This window comes from Cherax quadricarinatus, chromosome 95 (genome assembly GCF_038502225.1).
Source record: "Cherax quadricarinatus isolate ZL_2023a chromosome 95, ASM3850222v1, whole genome shotgun sequence".
NCBI classification, from domain to species: Eukaryota; Metazoa; Arthropoda; class Malacostraca; order Decapoda; family Parastacidae; genus Cherax; species Cherax quadricarinatus.
The window spans coordinates 2,058,403-2,080,349 of NC_091386.1; the positions used below are offsets into that span (position 1 = coordinate 2,058,403).

A 21,947-nucleotide genomic window follows, 5' to 3' on the forward strand; every position below is an offset into this window, starting at 1 on the left:
GATTTACAAAGTGCTCTGTTCCTATGAGTTCATTCAGTACTTCTGACACTTCAAAAAATACAACTATACACAAACCATACCACGGGCGGGGATAGAACCCGCGATCAGAGAGTCTCAAAACTCCAGACCGTCGTGTTAGCCACCAGCTGGTCCAGTGGCTAACGCGACGGTCTGGAGTTTTGTGACTCTCTGATCGTGGGTTCTATCCCCGCCCGTGGTATGGTTTGTTTGCAATCGTGTCATTTCATGTTACAACTATACACATTAACAGTTGAACTCTTTTCTAAACTGAGGGACTGACCACCTCAAAGCTACGTCTTCCAGCGTATTGGACTAATTACACCATGTTTTTATTTCTACTGCTTCTGTATTCCACTCAAGAAGCCTACTGTTAGGCAAAACATATCAACAATAAACGTGCCCAAATACTGAACATGCATCCTAGTCATCAATAAGATACTCAATACATTTTCCTCTTGTATCCACTCATAAACATTATATGGTAAAAAATTTCAAGAAACATTAATGAAATTAAAAAAAGAAAAAGAAACAAAACTGAGAACAAAAATCATGTACAAATATCCTGCTCACAGGAGAGCAGCTTATGACGATGTTTTGGTCTGACTCAGACCATTTACAAGTCACACTAATACATGAAGGTGAGGGAGCCAGTGTATATAGGGAAGGGGACAGGACAACAAGAGGCAAAAAGAAGTGGAAAAGTAGTAGCAGATACAGAGAAAAGATATCATTGTTGTCTTGGGCTATTCTGGATTACTGACCTGCCATAGATACTACTCTGAATGAAGTCATCTTAATTAGAAAGCTCTGAAGGTATTGGAACTATACATGAACCCTCAAATTCAGAATCAAATTTTTATTACTTTTTATGCTGTATGAAGTGTAATTTACACATAATAATATATTAAATAACAAAAAAAGCACAATACCGTGACTGGAACGATACACAAATAACCCGCACATAAAAGAGAGAAGCTTACAACGACGTTTCGGTCCGACTTGGACCATTTACAAAGTCACACTAACCAGAAGTGGAGTAGGATGGCTATATATAGGCAGGAAGAGGTGGTGGTAGTAGTAGTAGTAGTACAATAATATATTGTTAGGTACAAAATGAGACTAGCATGCGATGCATTAACAGACTCTCATCCTAATGCTTAATCACTTCGAAGTCTGTGTCGTAGTACTATGGCTTTGAGCTCAGGATCTGTGCCGTAGAATGTGATGAGCTCAGCTCACTCAGATAAGCAGTGAGCAGTAAATTTGGGCCTAGATAGGAGAGAATAGGTCTCTGCAGTTAAGTGTGAATCATATATAAAAATCCTGCCCCATGCAGTGCATAATGGGAAAAAACTGCAACCGTGTTTTTGGTTTTTGATGGTTTTCTACGAATGCTTAATAAACTGTAATTGTTGTTGTACATAATTAAGGATTAAGGAGTTTATTTCCTTGCATAGTTGACAAGTGTAATTACAATACTGATTTGCTAAGTGCAAAGAAAGCCACTATCATGCTGAGGCATTTCAGGCAGACTAAATCTAATGCTTTACAGACTAGTTAATACAAGACATATACAGTGGACCCTCGACTAATGATCAGCTCCCAACTTGACCAGTTATGCAAGTGTATTTTTGTAAGTGCTTTTGTACGTGAATTTTTTGGGGTCTGAAACGGACTAATCTATTTCACAATATTCCTTATGGGAACAAATTTGGTCGGTAACAGCACCTGAACAGACGTCTGAAATGAAATAATATCATTAGTCGAGGGTCCACTGTATATCATAGCTGATTCAAATTGAACATTGTTTTTATATATCAACAGAGGTAGTAGCGGTTTAGCAGTAATTAACAAGCAGTTGAATAACAAGTTACAGTATTATATTTTAGCATATTATACATAATGAGATTGAAGTCAAGTTTACTGACCAACATAACTTAAATACTGACCATACTTACCACTTAAATGAGAAAATAGATTATTATTAGCTATGAGGACTGTAATGGAGTAGGTAGCAGTAGATGAAAGACGTGGCAAAAGTCGCAGCTGGTTGTGACTAATATCCAACAAGGACACGATAGGTAGGTGTTGCAAGGCTGAGGCATCTTCTAGTTCACAATGGCTTAAGTCTAATATCTGTTCAGGAATAAATTAAATACAATAATATTACAGATCTGTCAACTAACGTCGAAGTAAATCGTATACGTGAGGAAGTATATCTAAGTTTTTTTTTTTACATATCGGTCGTTTCCCACTGAGAAAGGCTGACCTGAAAAAGAAAAACTTTCACCATCATTCACTCCATCACTGTCTTGCCAGAAGGGTGCTTTACACTACAGTTTTTAAACTGCAACATTAACACCCCTCCTTCAGAGTGTTATGGGGGCATATTTAGGGTTTAAACTATAAAAATAGGCATTTTTTTTAACCACGTCCAGAATTAGCGGTTTTTCCAAATTCGCAGGTGGTCTTGGAATGTAACCCCCACGAATTTGGGGGGACTACTGTTTATACACACATTGTTGAGTTGTTGAGTGTGAGCACGGTAATATTTTGTGAAGGGATTCAGGGAAACTGGTTAGCCAGACCCGAGTCCTGAAAATAGGAAATACAATGCCTGCATTTTAAAGAAGGGGTTTAGGATATTGGCAATTTGGAGGGATATGTTATATATCTTTATATATGCTTCTTAAACTGTTGTATCTGGGCACCTCTGCAAAAACAGTGATTATGTATGAGTTAGGTGAAAGTGTTGAATGATGATGAAAGTATTTTCTTTTTGGGGATTTTTTCTTTCTTTTTGGGTCACCCTGCCTCAGTGGGAGATAGCCGACTTGTTGAAAAAAAAAAAACTCATTAAAAATTTTTGTGGTATTCAAATGTTTCAATATTTAATTAAAAAAAAAAATAAGTGTCAGGAGGTTACCTTAAGACTGGGAAGAAGACTGAGACTGTGGTCTAGGGTGTGCAGGGAGTTGCGACTCAACACTGCCTCTTGAAGCTGCTCCCACACAAACTCTCCAGCCTAATACATAAAAATTAAAGATTTTATTTCTTTGCAAAGGTTAAACTGTGTAATTACAATTTTGATTTGTTAAGTACAGAGAAATCCACTATCATACTAGGGCATTTCAAGCACACTAAACCTAATGTTTACACACTACTTAACCCTAAACTATCCAAACACAGATCTACGTTCACAGGCGTAACGCTCCTACCTTTATTTTCAACATTTTAAAGCATGTAAAAAAAAAAGTAGATCTACGTTCGGAGCCCCCCCACACATGAACATAGATCTACATTTGGAGCCCCCCACACATGAACATAGATCTACATTTGGAGCCCCCCACACATGAACATAGATCTACATTTGGAGCCCCCCACACATGAACATAGATCTACATTTGGAGCCCCCCACACATGAACTTAGATCTACGTTCGGAGCCCCCCACACATGAACGTAGATCTACATTTAGAGCCCCCCCACACGTGAACGTAGATCTACGTTCGGAGCCCCCCCACACATGAACGTACATCAACGTTCGGAGCCCCCCCACACATGAACATAGATCTACATTCAGAGCCCCCCCCCACACGTGAATGTAAATCTATGTTCGGAGTCCCCCACATGTGAATGTTGATCTATGTTTGGACAGACGTATAGAGTGGTAAATTTTAATCATACATTTTTTTCCTTATAACAACATCATAAATACAGAGATCAATATTGAGCCTGGCTAATACATATTTTAACATATTGCAGCATCAATTACTTTAGAGATAAGTAAGTAAGTAAGTTTATTCAGGTATACACAAATACAGATACATAGAATTATCATACATAGCAGTGTATGTGTAGAGAACCTAGGATAACCCAAAAAAGTCAGAGTGACTTATAATAATTACCCAGCATGAAGGAAGCAAGCCCCTAACTTGTATTCATTTATTTACTTTACAATACTGGTATTTAGTTAGTTACAGTAATCGTTTGTTTACTTATTCAGTGACAGTAGTTACAGTCTCTCCTCACTTAATGACGGAGTTCCGTTCTTAAGACCACGTCGGTAAATGAATTCGTCACTAAGCAAGAAGCGTACTATAATGGTAGTGGGTTTGTGTCAACCATCTCTGATATTGTTTTAATGTCACTTTTGCATCATTTATAACATTTCTGGTATATTTTGAAATGTTTATACAATAGTGTATGTACACTGTATTAAGCAGAGAGGAAATCAGCTCTAATATCTGGGTATGCTTACTGGTCAGAGAGCCCGTCATAAGTCCGAGTTGTCAGTAAACGAGTACGTCGCTAAGTGAGGAGAGACTGTATTTATTTACTTATTTATCATATATTTAAGTTATGATATTTTTGACTTATGATGAGTTCAACAGAACATAACCCCATGAAGTTAACCCTTAAACTGTCCAAACAAATTTACGTTCACATGCGTAGTGCTCCAAAAGTAGATCTACGTTTTTTACTTATTTTCAAATACATAAAATAATAAAAAAAAAAAGTAGATCAAAGTTTTTTTTACACGTTTTCAAATGTAAAAAAAAGAAAAGAAGATTTACTTTTTTACATACTTTCAAATGTTGAAAAAACGTAGATCTACGTTTGGACAGTTTAAGGGTTAAGGAGCACATGTGTACACACACGCATGCATGCACACGCGCACACACACACACACACACACACAGTGATGTAGTGGAGGCAGGATCCATTCATAGCTTTAAGCAGAGGTATGATAGAGCTACATTAATGTTGCAGTTTAAAAACTGTAGTGTAAAGCACCCTTCTGGCAAGACAGTGATGGAGTGAATGATGGTGAAAGTTTTTCTTTTTCGGGCCACCCTGCCTTGGTGGGAATCGGCCGGTGTGATAATAAAAAAAAAAAAAAAAATGATAGAGCTCATAGTGCAGGGAGAGTGATCCAGTAGCAGCCAGTGAAGAGGAAGGCCAGGAGCTATGACTCGACCCCTGCAACCACAACTAGGTGAGTACATGCACATACACATACACACACACATTTAGTCACAGAGTTGTCGGGAAGTAGAACAGTCTGGCAAGTGATGTAGTGGAAGCAGGAACCATGCATAGTTTTAAGACAAGGTATGATAAAGCTCATGGAGGAAGGGGAGAGAGGACCTAGTAATGATTAGTGAAGAGGTGGGGCCAGGAGCTATGTCTCAACCCCTGCAACCACAAATAGTCGAGCATAAATAGGCGAGTACATAGGTAGTAGGTTGGTAGACAGCAACCACCCAGGGAAGTACTACCGTCCTGCCAGATGACTGTGAAACAAAAACCTGTAACTGTTTTGCATGATGGTAGGATTGCTGGTTTCTTTTTCTGTCTCATAAACACGCTAAGATAACAGGGATATCTTGCTACTCCTACTTACACTTTGGTCACACTTCACAGACACGCACATGCATATATATATATACATACATCTAGGTTTTTCTCCTTTTTCTAAATAGCTCTTGTTCTTTTTTATTTCTTCTATTGTCCATGGGGAAGTGGAAAAGAATCTTTCCTCCGTAAGCCATGCGTGTCGTATGAGGCGACTAAAATGCCGGGAGCAATGGGCTAGTAACCCCTTCTCCTGTATACAATTACTAAAAAAGAGAAGAAGAAAAACTTTATAAAACTGGGTTGCTTAAATGTGCGTGGATGTAGTGCGGATGACAAGAAACAGATGATTGCTGATGTTATGAATGAAAAGAAGTTGGATGTCCTGGCCCTAAGCGAAACAAAGCTGAAGGGGGTAGGAGAGTTTCAGTGGGGGGAAATAAATGGGATTAAATCTGGAGTATCTGAGAGAGTTAGAGCAAAGGAAGGGGTAGCAGTAATGTTAAATGATCAGTTATGGAAGGAGAAAAGAGAATATGAATGTGTAAATTCAAGAATTATGTGGATTAAAGTAAAGGTTGGATGCGAGAAGTGGGTCATAATAAGCGTGTATGCACCTGGAGAAGAGAGGAATGCAGAGGAGAGAGAGAGATTTTGGGAGATGTTAAGTGAATGTATAGGAGCCTTTGAACCAAGTGAGAGAGTAATTGTGGTAGGGGACTTGAATGCTAAAGTAGGAGAAACTTTTAGAGAGGGTGTGGTAGGTAAGTTTGGGGTGCCAGGTGTAAATGATAATGGGAGCCCTTTGATTGAACTTTGTATAGAAAGGGGTTTAGTTATAGGTAATACATATTTTAAGAAAAAGAGGATAAATAAGTATACACGATATGATGTAGGGCGAAATGACAGTAGTTTGTTGGATTATGTATTGGTAGATAAAAGACTGTTGAGTAGACTTCAGGATGTACATGTTTATAGAGGGGCCACAGATATATCAGATCACTTTCTAGTTGTAGCTACACTGAGAGTAAAAGGTAGATGGGATACAAGGAGAATAGAAGCATCAGGGAAGAGAGAGGTGAAGGTTTATAAACTAAAAGAGGAGGCAGTTAGGGTAAGATATAAACAGCTATTGGAGGATAGATGGGCTAATGAGAGCATAGGCAATGGGGTCGAAGAGGTATGGGGTAGGTTTAAAAATGTAGTGTTAGAGTGTTCAGCAGAAGTTTGTGGTTACAGGAAAGTGGGTGCAGGAGGGAAGAGGAGCGATTGGTGGAATGATGATGTAAAGAGAGTAGTAAGGGAGAAAAAGTTAGCATATGAGAAGTTTTTACAAAGTAGAAGTGATGCAAGGAGGGAAGAGTATATGGAGAAAAAGAGAGAAGTTAAGAGAGTGGTGAAGCAATGTAAAAAGAGAGCAAATGAGAGAGTGGGTGAGATGTTATCAACAAATTTTGTTGAAAATAAGAAAAAGTTTTGGAGTGAGATTAACAAGTTAAGAAAGCCTAGAGAACAAATGGATTTGTCAGTTAAAAATAGGAGAGGAGAGTTATTAAATGGAGAGGTAGAGGTATTGGGAAGATGGAAGGAATATTTTGAGGAATTGTTAAATGTTGATGAAGATAGGGAAGCTGTGATTTCGTGTATAGGGCAAGGAGGAATAACATCTTGTAGGAGTGAGGAAGAGCCAGTTGTGAGTGTGGGGGAAGTTCGTGAGGCAGTAGGTAAAATGAAAGGGGGTAAGGCAGCCGGGATTGATGGGATAAAGATAGAAATGTTAAAAGCAGGTGGGGATATAGTTTTGGAGTGGTTGGTGCAATTATTTAATAAATGTATGGAAGAGGGTAAGGTACCTAGGGATTGGCAGAGAGCATGCATAGTTCCTTTGTATAAAGGCAAAGGGGATAAAAGAGAGTGCAAAAATTATAGGGGGATAAGTCTGTTGAGTGTACCTGGTAAAGTGTATGGTAGAGTTATAATTGAAAGAATTAAGAGTAAGACGGAGAATAGGATAGCAGATGAACAAGGAGGCTTTAGGAAAGGTAGGGGGTGTGTGGACCAGGTGTTTACAGTGAAACATATAAGTGAACAGTATTTAGATAAGGCTAAAGAGGTCTTTGTGGCATTTATGGATTTGGAAAAGGCGTATGACAGGGTGGATAGGGGGGCAATGTGGCAGATGTTGCAAGTGTATGGTGTAGGAGGTAGGTTACTGAAAGCAGTGAAGAGTTTTTACGAGGATAGTGAGGCTCAAGTTAGAGTATGTAGGAAAGAGGGAAATTTTTTCCCAGTAAAAGTAGGCCTTAGACAAGGATGTGTGATGTCACCGTGGTTGTTTAATATATTTATAGATGGGGTTGTAAGAGAAGTAAATGCGAGGGTCTTGGCAAGAGGCGTGGAGTTAAAAGATAAAGAATCACACACAAAGTGGGAGTTGTCACAGCTGCTCTTTGTCGATGACACTGTGCTCTTGGGAGATTCTGAAGAGAAGTTGCAGAGATTGGTGGATGAATTTGGTAGGGTGTGCAAAAGAAGAAAATTAAAGGTGAATACAGGAAAGAGTAAGGTTATGAGGATAACAAAAAGATTAGGTGATGAAAGATTGAATATCAGATTGGAGGGAGAGAGTATGGAGGAGGTGAACGTATTCAGATATTTGGGAGTGGACGTGTCAGCGGATGGGTCTATGAAAGATGAGGTGAATCATAGAATTGATGAGGGAAAAAGAGTGAGTGGTGCACTTAGGAGTCTGTGGAGACAAAGAACTTTGTCCTTGGAGGCAAAGAGGGGAATGTATGAGAGTATAGTTTTACCAACGCTCTTATATGGGTGTGAAGCGTGGGTGATGAATGTTGCAGCGAGGAGAAGGCTGGAGGCAGTGGAGATGTCATGTCTGAGGGCAATGTGTGGTGTGAATATAATGCAGAGAATTCGTAGTTTGGAAGTTAGGAGGAGGTGCGGGATTACCAAAACTGTTGTCCAGAGGGCTGAGGAAGGGTTGTTGAGGTGGTTCGGACATGTAGAGAGAATGGAGCGAAATAGAATGACTTCAAGAGTGTATCAGTCTGTAGTGGAAGGAAGGCGGGGTAGGGGTCGGCCTAGGAAGGGTTGGAGGGAGGGGGTAAAGGAGGTTTTGTGTGCGAGGGGCTTGGACTTCCAGCAGGCATGCGTGAGCGTGTTTGATAGGAGTGAATGGAGACAAATGGTTTTTAATACTTGACGTGCTGTTGGAGTGTGAGCAAAGTAACATTTATGAAGGGATTCAGGGAAACCGGCAGGCCGGACTCGAGTCCTGGAGATGGGAAGTACAGTGCCTGCACTCTGAAGGAGGGGTGTTAATGTTGCAGTTTAAAAACTGTAGTGTAAAGCACCCTTCTGGCAAGACAGTGATGGAGTGAATGATGGTGAAAGTTTTTCTTTTTCGGGCCACCCTGCCTTGGTGGGAATCGGCCGGTGTGATAATAAAAAAAAAAAAAAATATATAAAGGTACTATACATTGTTTTCAACATGGTAGCACCTAGTGAGGACTAAATATGGTAGCACCTAGTGAGGACTAAATATGGTAGCACCTAGTGAGGACTAAATATGGTAGCACCTAGTGAGGACTAAATATGGTAGCACCTAGTGAGGACTAAATATGGTAGCACCTAGTGAGGACTAAATATGGTAGCACCTAGTGAGGACTAAATATGGTAGCACCTAGTGAGGACTAAATATGGTAGCACCTAGTGAGGACTAAATATGGTAGCACCTAGTGAGGATTAAATATGGTAGCACCTAGTGAGGACTAAATATGGTAGCACCTAGTGAGGACTAAATATGGTAGCACCTAGTGAGGACTAAATATGGTAGCACCTCATGAGATTTACTGACATGACAGACACACATATTCAAATCTTCCTACATTAAGCTAAGAATGAGGAAAAGGGTAGGAGAGAGGGTAAAGGTACGGAAGAGGAGAAGAGAATCTTCAGATAAGCCGAAGTAAACATCAGCAATGAAAAAAAATTGTGGAATGACTGGTTTGATCCCAGTTGTCAAGCAAGTCCTAAAACTCACAGATTATCATTATATAATGGTTGTAATTGTAACCATAATTTTTTAAAGGGGTGGAGTGGTAAGCCAGTGGAAGGCCTCGGTCAGATGACCAAAAGCTCCAGCTGTGGGTCATCATATGACTAAGACCCACATCAGGGAACACTCGTCCTGTTACCGGACAAACCTGACCTGACCTAACCTGACCTACACTCACAGGCCAGCGAGTTAAATATAAAAAATAAACTCAGCATTAACTGACCTTATCTGCACCACAACGTACGAAAAGATCACTGAGGCGCGCCAGTCCTTTGACTATTACAATTGACCTCAGCGTAGGCCGCAAGGTTTGCAGAGCTTTCAGACTGGTCACAGGTACATGCAACAGTTCCAGTGCTTGCAAGTTTCGGAAGCAACGCAGACTTATGGTTTCACTCAGTGGAAGACTGTACCCTGAAACAATAATATATTGCACTGTTATTTACGCACATAGTATAAAATCGAGAGAACAGTACGAACTAAAAATCCATTATTTTAAGAGTCAAAATACCTAATCTCTTAGATATGACTTTTTAAAAATATGTGAAATATTAAAAAGTCCATTTATGGACTATATCATAACAAGATTATTAATTACAAATGTTGCAATCTGGCAAATACTGAATCTTTGCTTCTCCAATAACCAATTATTATTATTATAACCAGAACTAAATGTTAAACCCAAAGGGATCATGCAACACTACTTCTACAACCACTACTTTGTGCATTTGCAACATTGTTCATGGTCCCTTTGCTCTATCAAACACAGATTAATCCCGGAATGTTAATAATTCAGGCATATCAGTTGTTTCCCACTGAGGCCGGAGATCCGAAACAAGAAGAAACACTTCCAGAGTTTTTCTTATTTTTACATTTAGTAATTTATACAGGAGAAGACGTTACTATCCCCTTGCTCCCAGTATTTAGTAATTTATACAGGAGAGGTTACTAGCCCCTTGCTCTTGGCATTTAGCAATTTATACAGAAGAGATTACTAGCCCCTTGCTCCCAGTATTTAGCAATTTATACAGGAGAAGAGGTTACTAGCCCCTTGCTCCCAGTATTTAGTAATTATTACAGGAGAAGTTACTAGCCCCTTGCTCCCAGTATTTAGCAATTTATACATGACAAGAGATTACTAGCCCCTTGCTCCCAGTATTTAGCAATTTATACAGGAGAAGAGATTACTAGCCCCTTGCTCCCAGTATTTAGCAATTTATACAGGAGAAGAGATTACTAGCCCCTTGCTCCCAGTATTTAGCAATTTATACAGGAGAAGAGATTACTAGCCCCTTGCTCCCAGTATTTAGCAATTTATACAGGAGAAGAGATTACTAGCCCCTTGCTCCCAGTATTTAGTAATTATTACAGGAGAAGAGGTTACTAGCCCCTCGCTCCTGGCACTTCAGTTACTTCTTATGACACACATGGCTTACAGAAAAATATACAACAAAAGTAAATTCCTCACCATCCTTTGCCCAAAGTCTTAGCCCACAGATCTTTTGAAGGAGGTCATAAATAAACTGAAGGTGAGGAATGGCCTGGTGCTGGCGGTGGTTGGGAGGCAAGACATGGAAGTTGGTGTGTTGCTCTATCTCGAGGATCAAACTGAAAGCCTCTTGTATTTCCCCAAGCGACCACGTGTCTGTTTGGAGAAAATTATTGTTTATACGAAAAAAAATCACACTGAAATAAGGCATGTTGAACAATTCGGAAATAGGCGAAATTATTCACAAATATTGTTTCTCAGTTCACAGCAGGAGTCGAACCCGCACATTCTGCGTCAAAGTATACTCAGAATTTTAGGCACAAAAATTTATGAACCCACTTATTAGGCTGTATCTAAGCACGTCATAACACAATAATAATAATAACAATGATCAGGAAACTGGTTAGCCGGACTAGAGTCCGGCTAACCAGTGTAAGTGTATTTAGGTACAGGTACACATAAACAGTTACACAAATTAATATACATAGTAACATATGTATAAATTACCTAAGATAACTCCAAAAAATAGTCAAGAAAAAGTGACAGTGAAAGAGGGGTGAGAATGTTAAACTTCGAAGAGTAATACACCTACCATCCGACTTACGACCGAGTTCGGTTCCGAGAAACCGGTCGGAAGTCAAACTTTACTACTGAATATCAACAAAACATTTTTGTAATGACTATTTTATTGTTTTATTTTGGTATTTCATGTTTTACTTTACTTTTTATGTTGTTAGTTCTGTATTTTATACTGTAAGGTTTAGGATAAACACTCTGTACAACACAAATAGTTGTTTATTTCCCAGAAATTTGGCAAAAAAAACACGGTCGTAAGTCGAGCAGGTCGTAAGTCGGATGGTAGGTGTATAGACTGTGATGCTTGTACACTTCTGACAAGACAGCTACTGAATGAATGATGGTGAATACATTTCCTTTACCGGGTCACTCAATCTTGGTAAGAAATGGCCAACGCAATAACAAGAAACAAAAACTATTATGGAAAATTTCCTAGGGTGCTTAACTGTATGTTTACCGTAGTCACCCCGTGTAGACATGTGAGAAAACTTAACCACCCCTGGTCGCGGCAAGTGATTCCTTCGGCCTCACAATCTTATCCATATCTATCCGAGACCAGTATAGATTGGATAGCACCCACAAGTACGGTGCTACAATTTAATTGTGGACTGTATAGATTATATTAGTTTAGCTGAATGAGGGGGGGGGGTAAGATACACCTGGATACATCCATCAAGGAAAAGCATTTATACACAATCCCACCACTTACCAGCTGTTCTCCGGTGGTCACTTGATGTAGCTGGATCACTCATAACCTATCTAATTATAACATACCACCACTGGCCAGCCTAAGGTTGCTATAACTAGAAGGGTTACTTAACTGTGGGTGATTGATACTCCTTATTTCTTCCATTCAATACCTCAGTTTCGATGTCCTGCTACACCGACACGGTTCTCATTCCGGCAGGACGAGGTATCCGTCGGATCGTCCCGGTTAGAAGTCGTGATTCTATAAATCTCCACTATCCCCGTTACGAGAGTCACGCGTTCACTCGGAGCAGGGCGCTCTATTTCACATCCCGCTTTCTCTTAACTCAATGTTATTATCACTGATTACATTACTATTCACAAGACGATTTAACGTCTCATAACTATTATACAAACTAGAGGTCACTCCATTAAGATCTGAGACCGATGAGTGATGATTAAACCAAGGGTAATTTTCCCCAGGACACAGTCCATTGTGACGCGTCAGTCACCCGGTCCTACTCTCATCACACTTTTACCACTCTATTACCGTAGTCCCGTAAATCACGTTCCCTCACTCTCCACCAGGAACAGTTACGACACTTCTTATTATGAAATGAGGCCTATATTAATCCTTAGGCCACCGTGAATGTCAATTTCGTGGTTCCATGTTTTTCCTGCTTCCTCACCACCATTCAAAAACAATCCGCCCCCCCTCCCCCGCACATCCGCGCATGCGCCAAGGGAACTCTTGGTTCTACTCCATTTTCAAATACATTTTGACTCCTATCGGCACAAAAAACACCTATTAGGCGCTATAGTTTCGGAAAATTAAAAATTTTCCACACTGCGGCCGGGCGGAAGTCGTTGTTAGACGACTTAAATTGCGTCTTCCTCCAGGAGACGGTTCCAGCCCTCTCTAGATTGCGCTGCTGTTTTCCTAGTGGGTCTTACTACGGTTTCTTCTTGCATTACCCGGTCAGTGTCTTCAATATCACTCGTGTCACTGTCCCTTAGGTTTCCATCTGCACTGGATTGAACACCATTTAATTCCAAGGGAATTAATTTATTAATGGTACGCAAACTTTCTTGACCACGACACAACACTTTGACGTTTCTGACAACACCTTGTGCATCTGGGTATAATGTAACTACCTTGCCCAGAGGCCACAGTGTTCAATGTTGTTCAGTATCAATTAACACAATGTCACCTGGTTGAATGTTCTGTCGGTTTACTGCCTCTGGCGCACCATAAAAGTGTTCACGTAGTGTAAGAAGATATTCTTTACGCCACACATCAGACCAATGAATAATTACCTTATTTAACATTTTGAACTTGTCACTCAACACAGTCACGTTATTATAATCCTCATCACTTCCCTCGGGATTATCTCTATAGATAGGCGCAGCTTCTAACCTTTGTCCACATATTAGGTGAGAGGGAGTCAGTATCTCCGCGTCAGGAGTGTCGCTCATGTATGACAGAGGGCGATTGTTCACTCGATTTTCTGCCTCCACCAACACTGCCCGGAACTCCTCCAAATCAATTCTCTTCCTGTGTAGCACCTTACGAAGACATCTTTTCACTGTACCTATCATTCTTTCGTACAGTCCTCCCTGCCAGGGGGCTCTGGGAGTAATAAATTTCCAGACACACCCTCGCTGGGTCAACAAAGACTGTACATCATCACTCTTATTTAATTTCATCAAGTGTTGAGCACCCGCTACAAAATTGGTGGCATTATCTGAGATCATCAATCTTGGACAGGATCGTCTAGCTGCAAATTTCCGGAACAGCTGTATGAACTGTTCTGCAGACAAGTCCTGAGCCACTTCTAGATGAACAGCCCTAGTAGCTGTACAAGTAAATAGACATACATACACCTTCAAGGGGACACCATCTGAAGTACCTGTCAAAATGATTGGCCCACTATAGTCCACTCCGGTCACATCAAATGGTTTTACCAACTGCACGCGTTCCTTGGGCAATGGTGGGGGACCTGGGTACATGTAGGTTCTGGCATCCACCCGGCGACATATTACACACGACTTGATAACCCCCTTTACACTTTGCCGTCCTTGTGGAATCCAGAAGGTTTCCCGAATACAGTTTAAGGTATCCTGTACCCCACCGTGCATCACGTTATTATGGGCATTAAAGACAATCAAGGTTGTCAGGTGATGAGTTTTGGGCAGCAAGATAGGGTGCTTAGCATATTCCCCCAATTCAGCATTCTGTAACCTGCCTCTGCACCTAATTACATCATCCTCTAAATACAGCCCCAGCTTTTCTATTATTGAGCCTTTCACAATTTTTCCGTCCATCATGAATTTAATCTCATCCCTGTAGGTTTCTTCTTGTACCCTCTGTAGCCAGTATTTCAGGGGATGGGGAAAATTATGTGAGATATTCATCTTACTTATAAATTTAAACACTAACCTGGTCACACCAATCAGCTTAGGTAAGGAAGAATACCTGTTCATATCAATGGCTAAGGAGGGACTACTGACCGGAGCGGTGCTCACCGTAATTTCGACAGGAGCAATATGTGCCTTTTGCACCGGCCAGTTAATTTTGTCCACCAGCCAACTTGGCCCTTTAAACCACGATAAAGCACTCACAAATTTTCCATAAGTCAAGCCTCGAGACAAGAAGTCAGCTGGGTTCTCGTCACCAGGAATGTGATTAAAGGTTAACATATGCTGACCCAAACTGTTGTGTTTCTCCTGCATTTGATGGATTTCAGCGACTCTGTTTTGTACATACACAATCTTACTGTTACCATTACGAATCCATTGTAAGGATACCTCGTTATCAGACCAAATTACGGTGTCGCTGATATTTATCTCTCGCAATTTATTTCTTATATAATTGGCTAATTTGACACCTACATAAATGGCCGTTAATTCCAACTGAGGTAAGGTGCGTGATTTGATTGGAGCCACCTTAGCCTTAGACATAACAAGAGAAATGGCACTATTACATTGAAGGTAAGCGACTGCTCCATATGCTAATTTCGAAGCATCGCAAAAAATGTGGAGTACATTTTCTCCCTCTTGACTGGCCACATTACGGGGGAACTTCAACATTGGTAATTTTACATATTCCCCTATTAGTTCTTCCCACCTTTCAACAAATTCCTCAGGTAGGGTTTCATCCCAAGCACACTTAAGCTTCCATGCTTCTTGTATCAACAATTTTCCTCTTATGGTAAGTGGGGACACTAAGCCTAGTGGATCGAAGCATTTTGAAACTTCTGCAAGCAAGACTCTCTTGGTTAATTTATTGGGCATGCTGTAGTCATTAGACTTTAACGATAACAAGTCTCCCTCTGTGTCCCAAGTCAGTCCCAGCACATTACTATATTTGGACACTTCAGCTCCAGGGTTGTCTTTATTTATTTGAGCTCTTAAGCTGGACGAATTACTGTTCCATTCCCTCAGGGGCATATTTGCACCTTGCATTATTTCATTAGCCCCTGCGTATATGCTCATTAGTTCCTCTTCAGTAGACGTCACCCCCAGGAAATTGTCCACATAAAATTGTTTACCCATTACTCCACTCAGTGGACCACCCGTACGCTTAAGGTGTGCATTTATCGTTGCCTGGAGTAGGAACGGACTGGAGGTATCACCAAACAATACACTCCTGAAGCGAAAAGTCTTCAGGGGACTAAGTGGGTCACTAGGATTCTCGGGCCATAAGAACCTAGTGCAATCCCGGTCAGCCTCCTGCAGACCCACTCTCAGGAAAGCTTTACTTATGTCTGCCGTAAAGGCATAATTCTTAACCCTGAAGTTTAGTAGTATGTCTCCCAGTTTTTCCGTCAACGACGGACCTGTCATCAAACAGTCATTCAAACTAGGTACACTTTTATTACTCCTGGCACTACAATTAAACACAATCCTCAGAGGAGTGGTCTTAGAATCCTTCTTCACTCTGTGGTGTGGCAAATAGTGACCATAAATCTGGGTTTGCTCGGGAGGTACCTCCTCTATGAATTTATTATTTAACTGCTCATTAATTATATCATCGTAAGCAGTCAACAGTTCTGGTGTCTTGCTCAATTCGTGGAGCTGGGCCTTTAATTGTCCATACGCCATCCGGTAATTAGTTGGTAGGTCTGGATGGTTCAGCTTCCACGGAAGTCTCACCCAGTATTGTCCAGATTCAAATTTAACATCCTTCTGGTATTGTTCTTGAGTAAAGGAATCATCTGGACTTTCTTCATTTACATTGATCCCTATGCTGTCCAATTCCCATAATTTATACACAGGTTCAACTTCATCCTCTATTGAAGTATATTTATACTGGGGTGATACTTCATGAGTAAGACACACCGTAACTGTATTTATGGATTCCTCCAGTCATTCATTATCGGTACGAGGAAGCCTGCCATACATCACGTGACCTCCGGCGGTCCTTAGAAGGGTGACTCCGCATTTCTTTGTCATACCCTTTACAAAGGTGGCATAATGGTCACTACCTATCAAAATATCTATTGGCCCCACCGAATCATTATTTATACCCGAAGGTGCCAAATCTACCTTGCTCGAAAGCCTTTCAGTAGCGTTACCAAGCCCTATTGTAGATATTTTCTCTGGGAGCCTATCCACAATTACGGCATTAATACGTTTTCTCTCATTGCCCAGCCGGACAGTTACATAAACAGTGTCGTATGACTGGGCCTTCTTATTCGAGAGAAAGCCAGATAGCTTGAGTATAGCAGGATCTCCCATTTGTACCTTCATCCCATTAAGGCAGTTACGTTTTATGAAGGTACGTTGTGATCCCTGATCCAGTAATGCTGTTACAGTTTTGGATTTACGGCGTTTATCATTAATCACCACATCCAACACAGGCAAAGCTACCTCAGCTAGGCCATCATTACCGACGTTAGCTGCAATCTTTACGTGGGCTACTGTTGTGTCTGGGTTATTATCACTATCAGTACTATTGTTACCATCATTACGATTAGATCTGCCCTTACACATAGCTATGTGGTGTCTTCCCTTGTTACACTGATAACAATAGTGCAAGTTAGCACGGCAATCCCTTACATTATGATTTCCTAGACACCTGATACATCTAGCAAGCTCTTCCAATCTTTCCACTTTAACATCCCATGAATTATAGGCATTACAGTTCTTAGAGAAATGAGTACCGTTGCAGAAGATACAATCTCTCCTTTCCTTGCCTGACCTCTTATCAACTGGGCTACCCTTATTGTGGTACTTCCTCCTCTTGCTTGGAGGTGGAGAACCACTATAACTGGCACCTGTCACTTGATACGTGCCTACGTAACCCCGTGTAGTAGGTGGCTTAGGATTATTGATATTAGGATAAGGTTTCCCTTTGTGGAACTTGGCAGGTGCACTGGGGTCTGTAGACGTGGTATTCCTAGAGATAATGGGTTGGCTGGTCTGCAGTTGGACAATTAGCTCTTGCAGTCCCACTCTCATTTCTTCCAACCTGAAGTAACCCTTGTGATATCTGTTAGATAACCACTCTATGGTCTTGTGGTTCAATTTATTCTGAATCAAGGCACTCAACAACCACTCTGCTTCCTCCAGATCATATTTATTACTCAAGGTCTTAAGAGTGCTTTCTAGTTTGATCCTAAATTGCTGTAAACTGTTGCGGTTGTGATCTGGAGTCTTCAAATTAGCCAAATTAGCTACTAGGTCCAGCCTACTTTGCTCCAAGTTGCCGTAAGTGACCTCCAACAAGTCAACTGCCTCACTATAGGAGTCATCTACATTTGGGAATGCTTGTATGAGAACATGCGCATCTCCCCTTACCTGTCCCTTTAAATAGCATAATTTGGTAACACTTGCAAGATCACTCCTATCATGTACGACTGCTTTGAAGATAGACCAAAACTCCTCCCAGTGTTCTCCCGGATTAAACACAGGCATACATAATTCTGGGAGTTTTGGTAGATGCCTCTGACTTTCCTTACTAGGTTGACCAACAACATTGTTTACACCCTTTACCTTCTCCAAAGCCTTAGTTTTGCAGGACACAATGTTGTCCTCCACTTCATAATGTTGATCTAGCAGTCGCTCCCTTTCAGCATCATCTGCACAGTTCTCTAGCAGCTCTTTTTCATAGTCTTTAAACCACAATCTATATGACTCATGCCTATTTCCTAAGGCTTCTAGGTGTAGCTTTAATTCATCAGGGTTTACCGTTTCTTGTTTCATTAACTCCATACACTTCTTGTATGATTTAGTAACATGACCCTTCCGAGCTTGTAGTGACGCTTTCTTTGCTTTGGCATCCATGGACTTGCCAGTCGCACTAACTTCCTCAGACCCAGCCATGGTTAGGGAATTAATAATCACCCATTATACTACTTAAGTAGACGCTTTATAAGAGTAATTCTTGCACTTTACTCTTGTATAAATCCTAGCCACCCATGTGCTAGCAATTTATTGGGCTAATTATCATCCACCACACGATCGATTAAACTTGTGTACCCTATACCCACTTCCTTCAATCAGTCACTTAATTATTAAGTAATTAATTCAATTAATTTTTTCACTGATTGCATCCGGTTCAGGAAGGACCAGCGGGCAGATATGGAAAATTTCCTAGGGTGCTTAACTGTATGTTTACCGTAGTCACCCCGTGTAGACATGTGAGAAAACTTAACCACCCCTGGTCGCGGCAAGTGATTCCTTCGGCCTCACAATCTTATCCATATCTATCCGAGACCAGTATAGATTGGATAGCACCCACAAGTACGGTGCTACAATTTAATTGTGGACTGTATAGATTATATTAGTTTAGCTGAATGAGGGGGGGGGGTAAGATACACCTGGATACATCCATCAAGGAAAAGCATTTATACACAATCCCACCACTTACCAGCTGTTCTCCGGTGGTCACTTGATGTAGCTGGATCACTCATAACCTATCTGATTATAACATACCACCACTGGCCAGCCTAAGGTTGCTATAACTAGAAGGGTTACTTAACTGTGGGTGATTGATACTCCTTATTTCTTCCATTCAATACCTCAGTTTCGATGTCCTGCTACACCGACACGGTTCTCATTCCGGCAGGACGAGGTATCCGTCGGATCGTCCCGGTTAGAAGTCGTGATTCTATAAATCTCCACTATCCCCGTTACGAGAGTCACGCGTTCACTCGGAGCAGGGCGCTCTTTTTCACATCCCGCTTTCTCTTAACTCAATGTTATTATCACTGATTACATTACTATTCACAAGACGATTTAACGTCTCATAACTATTATACAAACTAGAGGTCACTCCATTAAGATCTGAGACCGATGAGTGATGATTAAACCAAGGGTAATTTTCCCCAGGACACAGTCCATTGTGACGCGTCAGTCACCCGGTCCTACTCTCATCACACTTTTACCACTCTATTACCGTAGTCCCGTAAATCACGTTCCCTCACTCTCCACCAGGAACAGTTACGACACTTCTTATTATGAAATGAGGCCTATATTAATCCTTAGGCCACCGTGAATGTCAATTTCGTGGTTCCATGTTTTTCCTGCTTCCTCACCACCATTCAAAAATAATCCCCCTCCCCCTCCCCCGCACATCCGCGCATGCGCCAAGGGAACTCTTGGTTCTACTCCATTTTCAAATACATTTTGACTCCTATCGGCACAAAAAACACCTATTAGGCGCTATAGTTTCGGAAAATTAAAAATTTTCCACAACTATTTTTTTTAGTGTCAGCATAATTTTTCAAAACTGCAGTAAACCCACATGGGCTACACAATGCCTGGAAGAATTGGAGGCACTCAAGTCTGAGTCAAGAAAAGGGAGGATAGGTCCAATTCCTAGAATCAAGAGCACTGCATTGGCGTCACAATGCCTCCATTAAGGGGCTAAAATGACGTTGTGGGATAGAAGGCAGTGTAAGTGCAAAAAATAATAACAACAACAGTAATGAAAATAGTTTATATCTTTTCTACAGTTTACATGCAAAAAAAATATTGTTAAGCACAAAAGAAATCCACCAGAAAGTCGTGGATTTTTAGGTAGATTAATCCTAATGCTTAAGGACTACAGTAAGTTCTCGACTTACACACATGTTGATAATCTTCTGTACAGTATCATATATATCATTATTATATCATTACTGTGTATATCATTATTATGCAGGTCAGCCATCACTAATCCGGCAATCAGTTATCCAGTTCCATCAGTAATCTGGCACTAATTTCGGCCACCATAATTTCAAATTTCATCATTATACTGACTCGGAAGTTGTGCAGATGATTGTTAATCCACAGCAGCAAGTCAGTGGAGGAGAAAACAGTGATGAAAATGAGGAAGATATAGCAGGGTCTGTTGATAGGTTGATTCAGTGTATTCTAACCTAACCACTCTGTAATCCGGCAAACTCACTAATCTGGCTCACTACAGGTCCCAATGATGCCGGATTAGTGATGGCTGTACACAAATGTTGTGCCTTTTTTTGTTATTTAGTGATGGCTGACCCGTACGCAATTCATGATGTCCCCAACGTGTTCGTAAGTCGAGGACTTATTATACCTAGTTGAATGAATCTTATTATAGCTAGCTGGCCTGCAGTTTTACCACTAAATTTTTATGGGTTCTAACCCCCAATCATTACATGGTTTATTTTCTGTGAGTTTGAGGGAGAAAATAAAAAAATTAAATTCCTCACCTAATGAGAGCTTGTACTGCTGGTCGAGAAGGAGGTGCGCTGACTGGCGTAGAGCAGTGGCAAGGCTACACACCCGCTGGAGTATAGCATCGTCCATGGCGCTCGTTACTCACATCGTCTCTACCTGAGAACACGAATACACTAAGTCCTCGAATTGCCGTAATAAAATACATTACTCAAAGTGATGAGAGATAGGTTAAAAAAAAAAATGTAGGATTTTTAACCCGGAGGGTTAGCCACACAGGATAACCCAAGAAAGTCAGTGTATTGTATATCAAGTTTCCGATATTCTGTACTATAGGTGGAAATGTTTCCTTACACCTGCTGTCAGTGTTCACCTAGCAGTAAATAGGTACAGTGGAACCTCAAATATCGAACTTTCTTCGGTCCAGAAGGCTGTTCGAGTGCCATTACCGAATGAATTTATTCCCATTAGGAATAATGTAAATTAGATTAGTCCATTTCAGACCCTCAAAAATACACTTATAAAAGCACTTACGAAAATACACTTACATAATTGGTCGTGTTGGGAGCAGTTCGATTTTTGAGGTTCCACTGTACCTGGGTGTTAGTGAACTGGTGTGGGTGGCATCCTGGGGGACAAGATTTAACGACCACAATGGAAATAAGAGAGACAGTCCTTAATGATGTACTGCCTTTCTTGGGTTATATCCCAGCTGGCTAACTCTTCCTATCCTAGGTTATCCTGGCTGGCTAACACTCCCTACCCTGGGTTATCCTGGCTGGCTAACACTTCCTACCCTGGGTTATCCTGGCTGGCTAACACTCCCTACCCTGGGTTATCCAGGCTGGCTAACACTCCCTACCCTGGGTTATCCTGGCTGGCTAACACTTCCTACCCTGGGTTATCCTGGCTGGCTAACAGTCCCTACCCTGGGTTATCCTGGCTGGCTAACACTCCCTACCCTGGGTTATCCTGGCTGGCTAACACTCCCTACCCTGGGTTATCCTGGCTGGCTAACACTCCCTACCCTGGGTTATCCTGGCTGGCTAACACTCCCTACCCTGGGTTATCCTGGCTGGCTAACACTCCCTACCCTGGGT

The 21,947-nt window shown here is 41.1% G+C and overlaps 1 protein-coding gene across 7 annotated transcripts in view; it reads right to left on the minus strand.

Annotated features, from left to right (window-relative positions):
• The window catches only part of LOC128703929 (serine/threonine-protein kinase 11-interacting protein), a gene marked incomplete at its 3' end in the record, with an annotated part of 68,222 nt that overhangs the window by 39,307 nt on the left and 6,968 nt on the right, over positions 1–21,947 (minus strand). For all 7 annotated transcript variants that reach the window (XM_070104871.1, XM_070104872.1, XM_070104869.1 and 4 more), the window contains 5 exon segments: positions 1,980–2,157; positions 2,948–3,046; positions 9,676–9,866; positions 10,921–11,097; positions 20,883–21,006. In XM_070104871.1, the coding sequence (XP_069960972.1) occupies positions 1,980–2,157; positions 2,948–3,046; positions 9,676–9,866; positions 10,921–11,097; positions 20,883–20,979 (742 nt within the window).